This window comes from Procambarus clarkii, chromosome 82 (genome assembly GCF_040958095.1).
Source record: "Procambarus clarkii isolate CNS0578487 chromosome 82, FALCON_Pclarkii_2.0, whole genome shotgun sequence".
Lineage (NCBI taxonomy): Eukaryota > Metazoa > Arthropoda > Malacostraca > Decapoda > Cambaridae > Procambarus > Procambarus clarkii.
The window spans coordinates 9348731-9363516 of record NC_091231.1 but is presented as its reverse complement, the minus strand read 5'-3'; the positions used below and the strand labels follow the sequence as shown (position 1 = coordinate 9363516).

The following is a 14786-nucleotide window of genomic DNA, read 5'->3' as shown; positions in this document are numbered from 1 at the left end:
ATAAATAATAAATAAATTGAAAGTAAGCTACATTACTAATATGATCCCTACCACAATAAGATGCATATACATATCGTGAATATCCTCCTTTTACAAGTTCCTATATATTACCATATTAGATTAAACATTTTGACATTAACTTAATGTAATCTGGTGAAAAATGCAATTGAAAAAGAACCAAACCTTGAAACTTCGAAAAAAGATAAACTCTTTAAGGTCTCCAATTTCATGAAAGGTCAAGAGACCACTAATCTACTACAAATGCGCTCGCACAATGTCAAGGCCGTTGTTTATCTATCAGCTATAATGGCACACTAATAAGTAATTCCTTCTCTTTACTTATATGAGTTGAGGAGGTGGTCCCCCATGACAGCATACTGAGGAACACACTGGTGGGCCAGCTGCTAGAGAGAGTCGAGGGTTTGGTCGAGTTCGAGTCGAAGGATTGGTGGGCCGTCAGCGAGCCCGAGAGAGGAGACCAACCATGATGAACACTGTCAAGGATACGAAGGCTGCTCTGTAATCATTTCTAATGCAATACTTCAACAAAATAGTCTCTTATGAATACATAGCCACGCCATTACTCGCGTCGCACAACTATCCACTAGCGAGACATTTCCTTACCCTAAAGCCAAATAGTGACATTGAATGTTCTTCGCTTTAATGAAGCATAAATACAGTATAACAGATCTGAAATATGAAAAAAAGTCTTCAACAGCGGCTATTGCAAAGAAATTAATTTTAGAAGCAAGTAGACCTTTTGTGAAGTGTCCCTGTATTGGCCAAGTGCCTCCGAATTCCAGGATTCGATACCTATTGACAAAGTGTCCATGAATCCCAGGGGTAGAAACCGACTGGCCAAGTGCCAATCGGTTTCATCCCAGGGTTAGAAACCCACTAACTAAGAGCCAATGAATACAATGCGTGTGTTTGGGAGGCTAGAAACGGCAACCATTAAACCAAATATTCTCAGGACATCTAATTTAAAGGGTTACAATACAGGTTAACCACAGAGCTGCAAGCCACAAGCCACATCAGTGGGTTACTACCCACACAGCCACAAGCCACATCAGTGGGTTACTACCCACACAGCCACAAGCCACACCAGTGGGTAACTACCCACACAGCCACAAGCCACATCAGTGGGTTACTACCCACACAGCCACAAGCCACACTTGAGGGCCAGCTATTGAGACTGAGTGCCAGCTTATCAGTGTCAACAGGTGAGCGGTAGTGCCTCTCCACACAGTTCCCAGATAACAGATAAGATACAGATAACGCTACAACCTTTGGGACGCCGCCTCTGAGTTGCCCTTTCTCTGGCTAAGTTACCACTGTTCACCTATAGCCTCTACCACTGTACTCTACCACACTGTACTCGACCACATTGTACTCTAGCAATCTAGGACACTGTACTCCAGAGCCCTCGGTGCCAGGAGACTGACAAACTTGAGGAAAATGAATGGAGACTCGTCAGTAACTCGGTAGCCGTCATCAGCATGTGTTGGCAAAGATAAGATGTCAGAATCAATGTAGGGAGCTGTCGTCACAACTGTTCTCTGAGACGCTCGCTTCCCCGTCCAATCTATACGTTTATCGCGTGTCTGTCAGCCGCCGCTCTAAGGGATAGATTTTTGTACATGCATTGAGGAGTGTGTTCTCCCTCTTCTCGCTCTCTGTGTTCACCCTCTGGAGGTTGATAGGCCTTAAGTCCAACACCGGACTTGCTGGCTGGTGAGTAAGCTATTGTGGTGGCCTTAATAATCACCTGGAGGTTGATAGGTCTTAAGTCCAACACCAGACTTGCTAGCTGGTCAGTAAGCTATTGTGGTGGCCTTAATAATCCCCTGGAGGTTGATAGGCCTTAAGTCCAATAATCCCCTGGAGGGTGATAGGCCTTAAGTCCAACATTGCTGGCTGGTGAGTAAGCTATTTTGGTGGCCTTAATAATCCCCTGGAGGGTGATAGGCCTTAAGTCCAACATTGCTGGCTGGTGAGTAAGCTATTGTGGTGGCCTTAATAATTCTCTGGAGGTTGATAGGCCTTAAGTCCAATAATCCCCTGGAGGGTGATAGGCCTTAAGTCCAACACCAGACTTGCTGGCTGGTCAGTGGCCTTAATAATCCCCTGGAGAGTGATAGGCCTTAAGTCCAACACCAGACCAGTCGGCCGTTGTATTAAGAACTATTACCCGCCGCCCGCTGCTCACCGCCACACCTGCCGTGATTTGCTAAAGCACTTGGAGTGTGTCCTGAGAGCCTCTAAAACTCGAGTGTCTTCCGCCTCGTTATCTCTGGAGTGACCGTCTTCAGCGACACTCTTAGACGAGTTGCGTCTAAGTAGTTTCAAAGCGTTATACGACAAAGAGTGCTGGGAAGACGGGACACCACGAGCGTAGCTCTCATCCTGTAACTACACTTAGGTAATTACGATGCGTCTGGACCATAGCACTCAAGTCATTGCACACAACAACATATCTTGCAAGAAGTATCGCTTGAAACAAGGCCATTAAACCGTATCCAAGACACACAGTATTGTCCTGTTATAATCACCGTTGTCGGGGACAAGAAGCCTGTTCTTAGGCTTATCGAGCTCCCCCCCCCACTAGGTCTCAAGATGCAACCCTCCACAACAGTTGCATAACTCAAGGGTACCTATTTACTGCTAGGTGAACAGAACAATGAGGTGAAAGGAAACGTGATCAAGCCATTTCTGTCCCATCTGGGGATTGAACTCAGGTCCCTGGAGTGAGAGTCGAGAACGAAGACCGCTCTGCTACCAAGTTCCAGGACAGAAGCAGGTCGGCGTGGAGGAGCTATATAGTCTTAAGTCTCAATAAGATTTGAAAATAAAAATTAAATTGGTATTGAATGTATTCCTTTACGGATACTTCATATACATACAATGTATGAGGGTTCGATCCGGTCATACATATGTATCAGGGTGTGAGATAGATACCACCCATATGTATCAGAGAGTTCAGAGAGTAAAGCAGTGTCACACATATGTATCAGAGAGTGAAGCAGTGTCATACATATGTATCAGAGAGTGAAGCAGCGTCATACATATGTATCAGAGTGAAGCAGTGTCATACATATATATCAGAGAGTGAAGCAGTGTCATACATATGTATCAGAGAGTGAAGTAGTTTCATACATATGTATCAGAGTGTGAGATAATGTCACAGATACGGATCAGGGTGTGAGCCAGTACCATACATATGAATGATAGTGTGAGTCAATCTTATCTGTTTAATAATATGTGAGTAGGTTGGAGATGAATACTGTTCAGTGGAGAGCTCTCAAGAGCTTGTAAACACTGCCAGTAGTGAGGAAGAGTGAGGCTTCCTCACACTCAAGGAGGAAGTGAGAAGGGAGATGCCCTTCTCCAGCGAATTACCTACATACAATGTAGGTCTAGCAATACAATACTGTAGTCATTTCCACGAATTCTCTCACACTTGTTCTCGGGTCAAAATAGGTGTATACAACATCAGGGGGTCCCCTTACAGTGTTGAAGTGTTCGTTCCTGTGTCGGCCTACATCAGAGCCTTGACTGTAAGTCACAGGTATGGCCACCTGGCCGGTCCTAGAACTGAGAGGCATGAGGTATGAGGGCAGGCTACAGGAATGAAACCTCATGTCCCTAGAAGACAGTGAGGTTAGGGAGGACACGATTGCTGTATACAAAATTCCCAGGAAGGGAGGGGGGGGGGAATGACAGAGTTGATGAAGGTAGACTATTTAACACATTGATACACAAGGGGACACAGGTGTAAACTGAGCACCCAAATGAGCCACGGAGATATCTGAGCACCCAAATGAGCCGCGGAGATATCTGAGCACCCAAATGAGCCACGGAGATATCTGAGCACCCAAATGAGCCACGGAGATACCTGAGCACCCAAATGAGCCGCGGAGATATCTGAGCACCCAAATGAGCCGCGGAGATATCTGAACACCCAAATGAGCCACGGAGATATCTGAGCACCCAAATGAGCCGCGGAGATATCTGAACACCCAAATGAGCCACTGAGATATCTGAGCACCCAAATGAGCCACGGAGATATCTGAACACCCAAATGAGCCACGGAGATATCTGAGCACCCAAATGAGCCACGGAGATATCTGAACACCCAAATGAGCCACGGAGATATCTGAGCACCCAAATGAGCCACGGAGATACCTGAGCACCCAAATGAGCCGCGGAGATATCTGAGCACCCAAATGAGCCGCGGAGATATCTGAACACCCAAATGAGCCACGGAGATATCTGAGCACCCAAATGAGCCGCGGAGATATCTGAACACCCAAATGAGCCACGGAGATATCTGAGCACCCAAATGAGCCACGGAGATATCTGAACACCCAAATGAGCCACGGAGATATCTGAGCACCCAAATGAGCCACGGAGATATCCGCAAGATTTATTTTCAGTGGCAGAGTAGTTAAGAAATGGAATGCATTAGGCAGTGATGTGGTGGAGGCTGACTCCATACACAGTGTCAAATGTAGACATGACAAGAGTCCAACAGACGCAGCAACCTGTACACCAGTTGAGTGACAGTTCAGAGGTGGGACTAGAGAGCTAAATCTCAACCCCGGCAAGCACAACGAGGTAAGAACCAATATGGCAAGACCTGTTGCTAACATGTCTATGTTATTTGTGGTTTTATACACCTTATTACGATCCCATAATGCATAATATTGAACATTAAGCATAATAATAATAATAATAATAATAATAATAATAATAATAATAATAATAATAACAATAACAATAATAACAATAATAATAATAATAATTAAAATAATATTAATAATGAAAATATAAATAATACTTCTAATAATAATAATAATAACAATAATAATAATAATAATAATAATAATAATAATAATAATAATAATAATAACAACAATAATAATAATAATAATAATAATAATTAAAATAATATTAATAATGAAAATATAAATAATATTTCTAATAATAATAATAATAATAATAATAATGAGGTAGTAGGATTCAGTGCCTCAAGACTGAAGGTTCCAACACTGCCTCAACTGACCAAACATCAGTCCTTCGACGAACAAAGACTCATCAACCATGTACACAACCACTTGCGAAACCTCTACATCTTTCCTCAACCAGGGCGACGTACTTTACATATATTAAACAGCTTACGACACACACCCTGAAGCACTACGAGGTTGTTTATAACAATAATTGAACGTCCATCGTTCAATTTGCCACTCCGTGCAATACACAACTGTTCAGCCTAGCCAGCAACGTAGGACCCTGAGCAGCCCATCTAACCGATGGCGACCAGCTGCTAGCATCCACCTGCTGCTACTCCAGCTGCTAGCCTCCACCTGCTGCTACTCCAGCTGCTAGCATCCACCTGCTGCTACTCCAGCTGCTAGCCTCCACCAGCTGCTAGCCTCTACCCGCTGCTACCCCAGCTGCTAGCCTCCACCAGCTGCTAGCCTCCACCTGCTGTTACCCCAGCTGCTAGCCTCCACCAGCTGCTAGCCTCCACCTGCTGCTAGCCTCCACCAGCTGCTAGCCTCCACCTGCTGCTACCCCAGCTGCTAGCCTCCACCAGCTGCTAGCCTCTACCCGCTGCTAGTTTTCGGGCAGATGTTTGGTAAAATATAAAAAAAAAAGTTTGGTGTTTAACACGCTCAAACAACACCGCTGCTCAAATGGATCCTAACAATTTCTTATCACAAACAATGGACACTCAAAATTGTTTGTATCAAAGACAATCCCATTTCCTATGCCCCCCCCCACACCCGCATCCCCGGTGATCTCTCAATCATTAATCCCCATCAATCCTACTTTGAGTAATCCCGAATAATCCTGGGCACGCACCAGGACTCAGAGACTGGTTAATCCCAGCAGTGAGCCATGGGAGCAGCTATATAAAGGTGACCCCCCGCCCCGTCCACAACCACACCGACTCTGGTCTAATGTATATGTGTGTGTGTGTATATATTTATATATATATATATATATATATATATATATATATATATATATATATATATATATATATATATATATATATAATATAGTAGGCATTAAAGCACCGTAATATTTACGTTTCCTATGCGTCGACCTCGATTGGTTAGGTGGGTTGCTAGGGTGCGTAAGTGCCTAGTTAGGCAGTGGGACTTTGTCCACTTCGGGAAGTCCAGAGACCAGGCTGGTCTGACACCAGGCTGGTCTGACACCAGGCTGGTCTGACACCAGGCTGGTCTCCCGCCAGGCGAGGCGACTGCCCTCCCGACCATAACTTCCAAGCGTATGCCCGGCCAAACTGCTAATTACGCTCCGTTTTCAACATAATCTACCGTGTTAGGTGTCTGGTATCACTACATACAGTTTCCTTATGCTCTTTTGACCTCGTTTAAACTGACATTGTTGAGTGTTTAGTGTTAAACATGTGAACGGCGACTTGTGAGGTGAGGATAGAGCACTGAGGCTGTGGTGAGGCTGTGGTGGGCTGGGAGGGGGGACTCCAGCACCAGCACCTGGGATACCAGCACCCAGTGAAGGAACGCTCCTCTTACCTGACCCGTTGCTTATTCGCAATACTGGCTGCGTCTTTAATCCCTTGTTTCACACACTGCAGGTGTGTCTTCGTCGATTGCACACATTGCACAGCTGCCTGCATTGCAGGTGTGTCTTTAGACAAGAGTTCTAGTGATAAAGAGGCAAGTATACCGAGACTCCCCCTATACCATCGAGGCCTTCCAGCACTATAACATCAAAGGTGTGTAGAATATTACTACAAGTATAGTGACTGGCGGGGATGGTCCGCAGGCCCGCACGGTGCTGGTCCCCCTGGGGAGGGCGGCTGCTCTGCCTGACATATTACCTCTTGACAAATATGTAGCGGTTAATGAGATACAACCGTCCCTCTGCTGTTTGGTCCTTACTCCTCTTGCTCTTCCTCCCAACTTTTGCATGGTGGAATCTTTTGGTGTCGACCAGTGTCCAGCAGAGAGAGAACCTCGTTCTCTTCTGGCCCAAAACTTGAGAGTCCTGCTCTTCGTTCAGATGGCATCGCAATGTATTCCTGGAAGAACGGTAGATAGCTAGTGTGAGGCTACACCTGTGTGTTTACCCTTGCTGACACCTGTACACATTTAAGTGTTGATCAGGCGAGTGGTGCAGCAAACCAAAGGAAAACAATAAAATCAAACAACTACCATCAATTGGAACATCGGAACACACTTATCCCCATAATATCTGTGATCGTAGGCCTCTGAGGCAAGGGTGCCTTGAGCTTTCTCAAAGAATTAGGTTCTAATCTCACTGACACTACCAGTGACTCAAGGGCTTCATGTTTCACCACCTCAGTATGATGATCCAGAGGGGAAACGCCTCCTGTGTCCTCGGGTCCTGTCCCGAAACTGAGGAGCTCCAAGAGATTCACAACCCTTAAGCTTTCATCATAGTCACCAATTTCTGACTTGAACAATTTAACAAATATCCAATAAAACAAAATAAAATAAAAATGAAGGGGAGAAAGGTGGTAGGGCAAAAGAACATGGAAACTGCATAGTGGGGACTCAAAATGCCTTCTAATGCTCTGTATGTGTTTGTCACTGAGGATATGGTACCCTTCCTGACCAGAGGAGGTAACCCCTGTATTTATACACGCACGCCCGCACACCCAGGTACACCCAGACACACACACACACACACACACACACACACACACACACACACACACACACACATACACACACACACAAGACAGAAGAAAAAGAGGTGATATGATCACTACATACAAAATAGTAACAGGAATTGATAAAATCGATAGGGAACATTTCCTGAGACCTGGAACTTTAAGAACAAGAGGTCATAGATTTAAACTAGTTAAACACAGATGCCGAAGAAATATAAGAAAATTCACTTTCGCAAACAGAGTGGTAGACGGTTGGAACAAGTTAGGTGAGAAGGTGGTGGAGGCCAAGACGGTCAGTAGTTTCAAAGCGTTATATGACAAAGAGTGCTGGGAAGACGGGACACCACGAGCGTAGCTCTCATCCTGTAACTACACTTAGGTAATCACACACACACACACACACACACACACACACACACACACACATATTAAACACTAATCCTGAGGACTCCCTAGCCCTAATCAAGGAACATGTATGTCCCTAGTATAGTTGACATATATACTTATCATGGCATACATAACACTCTCCAAGGGTAGCGATACACCGCGATAAGAGACAAAGGCCGGCTGAGGGCCTCGAGCTTAGCCTCATATTGCCCCCGTGGCTGATAAGAGATAAGGAGGACCCCTGAGACGACGGATCCTTAGGTCAACAAATATTGGGGTGTGTGTGAGGGAGTGCTTACGCCTAGGTCACCTTAACTGCTAACTTTGGTGACCTTAACTGCTAACTTAGCAGCTGAGGTCACCTAACTTAGGTCACCTTAACTGCTAACTTAGGTCACCTCAGCTGCTAACTTAAGTTAATTATGAGCTAGATTAACACCAACAGTACTACCCAAGACCAGCTGTACTACCTCAGACCAGCTGTACCAGGCCAGACCAGCTGTACTACACAAGAGCAGCTGCACTACAGTTGTGGTAAAATACAACAGGACACCACAAGGGAATATTCGCAGGAACCCATTCTCGGGAACTGATAGTGTTCAGCGACACTCGCTACCCCAACATGCATCAATCTCAGTGTTGCACTTTACAAAGTTTCTGCTATATTCCCACTAACAATTTGATAAAGGTCGCGAAAGAAAGCAAAAAAAACAAACCCAAACTTTCCTAGTCCCTAGTATAGCACATATATGTACTAAATAAGGCGTAAGATAGCAGATATATTAGGCCTAGAATGGCTTATTTAGCCCCTGGACAAGTTAGGTTACATTCTAACGTTACGCTGCCGTTTTTTTTTTAGTACGCTATTTAGGCTAATCCAAAAATACAAAATGTGGAATTTTGGCATCCAACAGTCCCTTTTTGTACGTTTGAGCAAATAGTTGCTACAGGTACTATCATTACTGGAGGATGTGTTGGAATAGTCACCAGACATTACTAGTGTAACTCACGAGCATATTATATTATTAATATAGTATGTTATATTATATTACCCATAAGGCATAGGCATATTTCCCTCCCAGTATTACATATAAGCCATAAGCCTATTTCACTCCCAGCACTACACATAACACACCCACACACACACACAGAATGGAGAGGTGACGAGCGGAAATTAAATGAAAGTCACCTAAATTGGTCTGAGAAATGGCTACTAGACTTTAACGCTGACGAATGCAAGGTTATGGTGACAAGAATAAAGCCCTCAAATACAGTACTTCCCACGTCTTCAGAACAAAAGAAAGATTTGAAAGTAGATGTTAACCCCACATCTAACACCAAAGACATACTTGAGCAGCCTAAAGTCGGCAGTGAAAGCCTACCGGCCAACGCCCGGATATTTTATAAGAGCTTGGACAAGGGAGTCTTCATAGCACCATTTACATCACATATAAGAGTAAGTCTGCTGCACCGGCATGGAACCCCTGCCTAAAGAAACATAAAATATAACTAGTAAAGGTCGACAGATACAAGAAGCTCGTTAGTGTGCTAATGGACCTCACCAAACTAGAGAAGGCACAGAGCAGACATGATAACAACGTAAAAAAATTAAAAAGGAACACAGCCAAGTAGATAAACAAGGTTTGCAAAGAAAATATGATAAGCAAAACGAGTGTAAAGTCACTTCATTAACCTACTTATGGTGAAAAGGCGGGGCTTAAGAGCACTAGCTCAACCCTGCAAGCATTTTTAAGGGAAGTACGCACGCACGCACGCACGCACGCACGCACGCACACACACACGCACACACACACACGGTCATGGTCATGGTCATGAGTCATGGTCAGTGTGTGGGGTCACCCGCTGGGGTCACGACGGTCTTCAGGTCGACCCCAAGAATCACAGGTACTCTTCCTTTTTTTGAAGGTGGTGGAGGCCAAGACCGTCAGTAGTTTCAAAGCGTTATATGACAAAGAGTGCTGGGAAGACGGGACACCACGAGCGTAGCTCTCATCCTGTAACTACACTTAGGTAATTACACTTAGGTAATTACACACACACACACACACACACACACACACACACACACACACACACACACACACACACACACACACACACACACACACACACACACACACACATCAGAACAGCGTTCAGGAACCTGTGTAAGGAATCATTCAGAATCTTGTACACCACATATGTAAGACCAATCCTGGAGTATGTGGCCCCAGCATGGAGCCCGTACCTTGTCAAGCACAAGACGAAGCTGGAAAAAGTCCAAAGGTATGCCACTAGACTAGTCCCAGAACTAAGAGGCATGAGTTACGAGGAAAGGCTGCGGGAAATGCACCTTACGACACTGGAAGACAGAAGAGTAAGGGGAGACATGATCACAACCTAAAAAATCCTCAGAGGAATCGACCGGGTAAACAAGGATAAACTATTCAACACTGGTGGGACGCGAACAAGGGGACACAGGTGGAAACTGAGTACCCACATGAGCCACAGAGACGTTAGAAGGAACTTTTTCAGTGTCAGAGTAGTTAACGGATGGAATGCACTAGGCAGTGATGTGGTGGAGGCTGACTCCATACACAGTTTTAAATGTAGATATGATAGAGCCCAGTAGGCTCAGGAATCTGTACACCAGTTGATTGACAGTTGAGAGGCGGGACCAAAGAGCCAAAGCTCAACCCCCGCAAGCACAAATAGGTGAGTACAAATAGGTGAGTACACACACACACAACATATACTATACAAAAAGCAAGCTTACCTTAATATTAGCCAGGAATATTTACATTTATTCAACATATTTTGTAAAATAATTAGGCAATATTTATTCTATATTTTTTTAGTTCAAGTATTATTAGACAGCGCGCGAATCATGCCACATATTAAACTCTGGTGACATAACTTATTATGCTTCGAATTATCTGAAGTTAATTATCGCAAACTGGAAGGCATATTTTTTCTGTTCTTTCCCAACTTGAGTACTCTTCTAGCATGAATACTTTACTAACATAATCACTCTTCTAACACGAGTACGTATCTAACATGAGTATATTTTTCTAACACCAGTATTTTTCTACAATTTCTTTTACCTAATGCATTTGGTGATGCTGTGTGGTTTCTATTAAGAAAATGTAATCTATTATTTCCCCAGGCGTGGGTCTCTGGGGGGGATACTGACGTACACGCTTTGTGGGGCTCAGTTGTTGTGTGACTGGCCAGGGGGCCGCACGTCGCTTCCCTCCTGAACCATCACTGTAGCCTCCCTCCTGCACCATCACTGTAGCCTCCCTCCTGCACCATCACTGTAACCTGCCTCCTGCACCATCACTGTAACCCACACTTGTACTCATTCCTGCCCGGCTTACCCACCAACCTATTGTCACCTGGGTATATACCCACAAGACTTGGTGGGTATATACCCAGTGGTTATGATGAAACTTTCTCAGCTGTCTAATTTGTATGTATTACTCATAAGGGATCAAGAATTAATAAAGGAATGTCTTTAATTTTATTTTATTTTATTGCGCTTTAGCCAAGTAAAACGTGTATGAGACCGGGCGCTGTAATGTATTTGGAAAAGTTGAACATTTACGGCGGGTTGATCTGATATTAAAAAAAAAATCAGATTTATTTGTTTGCTCTTTTGCTGATGTTAAAAATTCCCACTGTAAATTGTGTGGCTGTATATAGAATGGAGAATTACCCTTAAAGGCTAATACAAAATATCCACCGCTCTCAACAGGGTAGAGCGGCCGTCAAATTGTGTCCCTATATTTCACACACATTCAAGCTTACATGACTTACAATGACCACACTTAAAACATTCTTTGATTTTACCGCGCTAGTGAGATATTTGATTACTTGGAAGATTTTCCCAATACTTAAAAGACACGAAATAATGTTCCCCAAAATTGCTGTTGTTGGCTCGCGAGAAAATCTGGCATCAAAGATTTGGCGATTTTGGCGCGCACACTTAGAAAGGTTGCCCACCCCTAGCCTAGTGCATGGATAATAAATGCTGATTTGTACATGCTATAGGATAGGGGGGATCCTCGACAGTTATATACAATTAATGCCAACAAGTAGCTACGTGACTCAAACACGCGACTCAACGAGGGGTTTAGGTGAAAGGGGAAGGAGGGAGAGGGAAAGGGTAGTGAAGAGAGAGAACTCGTTATACATCAACAAATTAATACTTATCAGTCGCCAAAAATATAAACAAATTACCAAAATACAAAGCTGGCAATACTGTGATGGCCTAATGTCACCAAAGCATCGATATAAAATTTAGACGCAGCCAAATAATGAATTATCAATGAATATTCGTCCGACATATTTGGTTGGATCATCGCGCGAAAATTATTAGCGCTCGTTCAGTATAGTGCACTTGTTACGTGTTCATATCCAGGCTCTAACTAGAGACAATTAAAAGCCTGTGACATATTTCCCACCTGATGTTTAATGCGGTTCGACAGACCATTTTCGCGCGCAAATCAGCGTAGCTCGGAATCGCCAGCCATCAGCGTCCCGCCTCTCGTCGATCTCAGTTTTAATTAGCCAATCAATTTGGAACCGTCGTGTGGTTAGCATGACGCAGACATCTTGATGGGCGCTACTATGTGGTGACTTTGATGTGGAGAGGAGCTATGCACTAATGATATGCCGCACGAAAATACTTTTTTTCGTTACACTCACTACAGCAAAATTTACTTTATAGATCAAGTGTCTTGGTCCTGGTCGAAACAAGACACCTGACAATGGTCGTAAGGGGACACTTACCCAGGTTGGAAAGAGTCAGTTGCCCTGGATTTATAAATGCTAAATTTAATGAGAAACATTAGGCACTTTTCTTGTGGAAATTCACAACTCATACACAAAGTAGGACACTTGAGGCGTTTTCTCTAATGACAACCTCAGCAATAACAGCTAATTTCTGCAATTGATAATTTTGCAGTAAATAATAATGTCAGAAGTTAAAGATAACCTATTCAGTAAATGACGATAACCTCTGCGATCAATAACCTCATCAATAAGTGATAACCTCTGCAATAAAACTCCGGCAGTGATAACGACGCCTGGACGAATGATAATGGACAATAATGAAAAATAAAATAAAAGCACGTATAACAACTTAGGTACCAACACTAACACCAGCAGTACCAACACTAACAGTACCAGCAGTGGCTGTATCAGTACCAGCGGCAGCAGAATCAGTACCAGTGGTGGCAATATCAGTATCGGCAGCTCCAATATCAGTAGCGGCGGCGGCGGCAGTATAAGTACCAGCGGCGGCGGCAGTATCAGTAGCAGCGGCGGCGGCAGTATAAGTACCAGCGGCGGCAGTATCAGTAACGGCGGCGGCAGTATCAGTAGTGGCGGCGGCAGTATCAGTAACGGCGGCGGCAGTATCAGTACCAGCGGCGGCAGTATCAGTAGCGGCGGCGGCAGTATCAATAGAGGCAGCGGCAGTATCAGTAGCGGCGGCGGCAGTATCAGTACCAGCAGCGGCAATATCAGTAGCGGCGGCAGCAGTATCAGTACCAGCGGCGGCGGCAGTATCAGTAGCGGCGGCGGCAGTATCAGTACCAGCAGCGGCAATATCAGTAGCGGCGGCAGCAGTATCAGTATCAGCAGCGGCAGTATCAATAGCGGCGGCGGCAGTATCAATAGCGGCGGCGGCAGTATCAGTAGCGGCGGCCGATTAGTTGGGGTGGCGGCATCACTTGCGGCGACGGCAGTATCAGTAGCGGCGGCGGCAGTATCAGTAGCGGCGGCGGCAGTATCAGTAGCGGCGGCGGCAGTATCAGTAGCGGCGGCGGCAGTATCAGTACCAGTGGCGGCATTATCAGTAGCGGCGGCCGATTAGTTGGGGTGGCGGCATCACTTGCGGCGACGGCAGTATCAGTAGCGGCAGCTAACCATATGCCGTGTAGAACATCGCCTTAGCAATGCTGGAGGCAGTTTCTGGAAAGAAAATGGCACACTTCGCTATTATGCAAAGACCCTATGCTGGGAACTTCCTGTTAGCTTTCCTTAATTCTGCTTTGGGCACCCGCCTGGAATCGAGCCCCAAGTAGGTGCTGACCTGCGCCTTGCCGCCCGTCTCCACTAAACACCTGTGTATCTGAGGTTATGCGTCGGTAGACCAATACGGCAGCCAATATCTCATCTGTCGTAAGTTATAGGGAAAGATTGCTAGACATGAAGCAGTCAATTACATCATTGAGAAGTTTGGCTACAGCTAAGTGAACCTCAAATGTGCAGACCTGACAACAGTCATAAACCCCCAGATGGATCTCACCCTGCAACCATGGAGGGATGGTAAACAGGTCGTGTGAGACTACACGTGAGCGTCTACATTGGCTGATAACTTTGTACCTCACAGTACAGCTGAGGGAGGCGGGGCGGCCACCTTCAGGGAGACCCAGAAAACTAATAAGTGCAGGGGACCGAGAACACTGTTACAGGTTAGTGCCGATAGGCTTTAAAACGTCTGGGGTAGATGTACACTTAAGTTCCTAAAGAAGATGGGTGAGGAATTCATTAGGCAAACGAGAGACTCAAGAGCGGACAGTTTCCCCTTACAGCGCCTTAGTATCACGAACCAGAGAGGAAATGCTGCAGAAGAGCTGGATGAGGTCTTCGAACAGTGATTGCTATATGCGTGTGTTTTCTGTAAATAATGTAA

At 44.9% G+C, this 14786-nt stretch overlaps 2 protein-coding genes across 4 annotated transcripts in view; one reads left to right on the top strand and one right to left on the bottom strand.

Moving 5' to 3' along the window:
• Positions 1-14786, top strand: part of LOC123764307 (uncharacterized) — a 275355-nt gene that overhangs the window by 109071 nt on the left and 151498 nt on the right. The window lies entirely within an intron of this gene.
• The window catches only part of LOC138358266 (LIM homeobox transcription factor 1-alpha-like), a 64951-nt gene that overhangs the window by 43873 nt on the left and 6292 nt on the right, over positions 1-14786 (bottom strand). The window contains exon 2 of one of the 3 annotated variants that reach the window (XM_069316075.1): positions 340-494. The exons of the other annotated variants lie outside the window; for them this stretch is intronic. Within the exon in view, the coding sequence (XP_069172176.1) occupies positions 340-376 (37 nt within the window). The 5' untranslated portion in view covers positions 377-494. The remainder of the gene's footprint in view (positions 1-339; positions 495-14786) is intronic. 3 annotated transcript variants of the gene reach the window in all.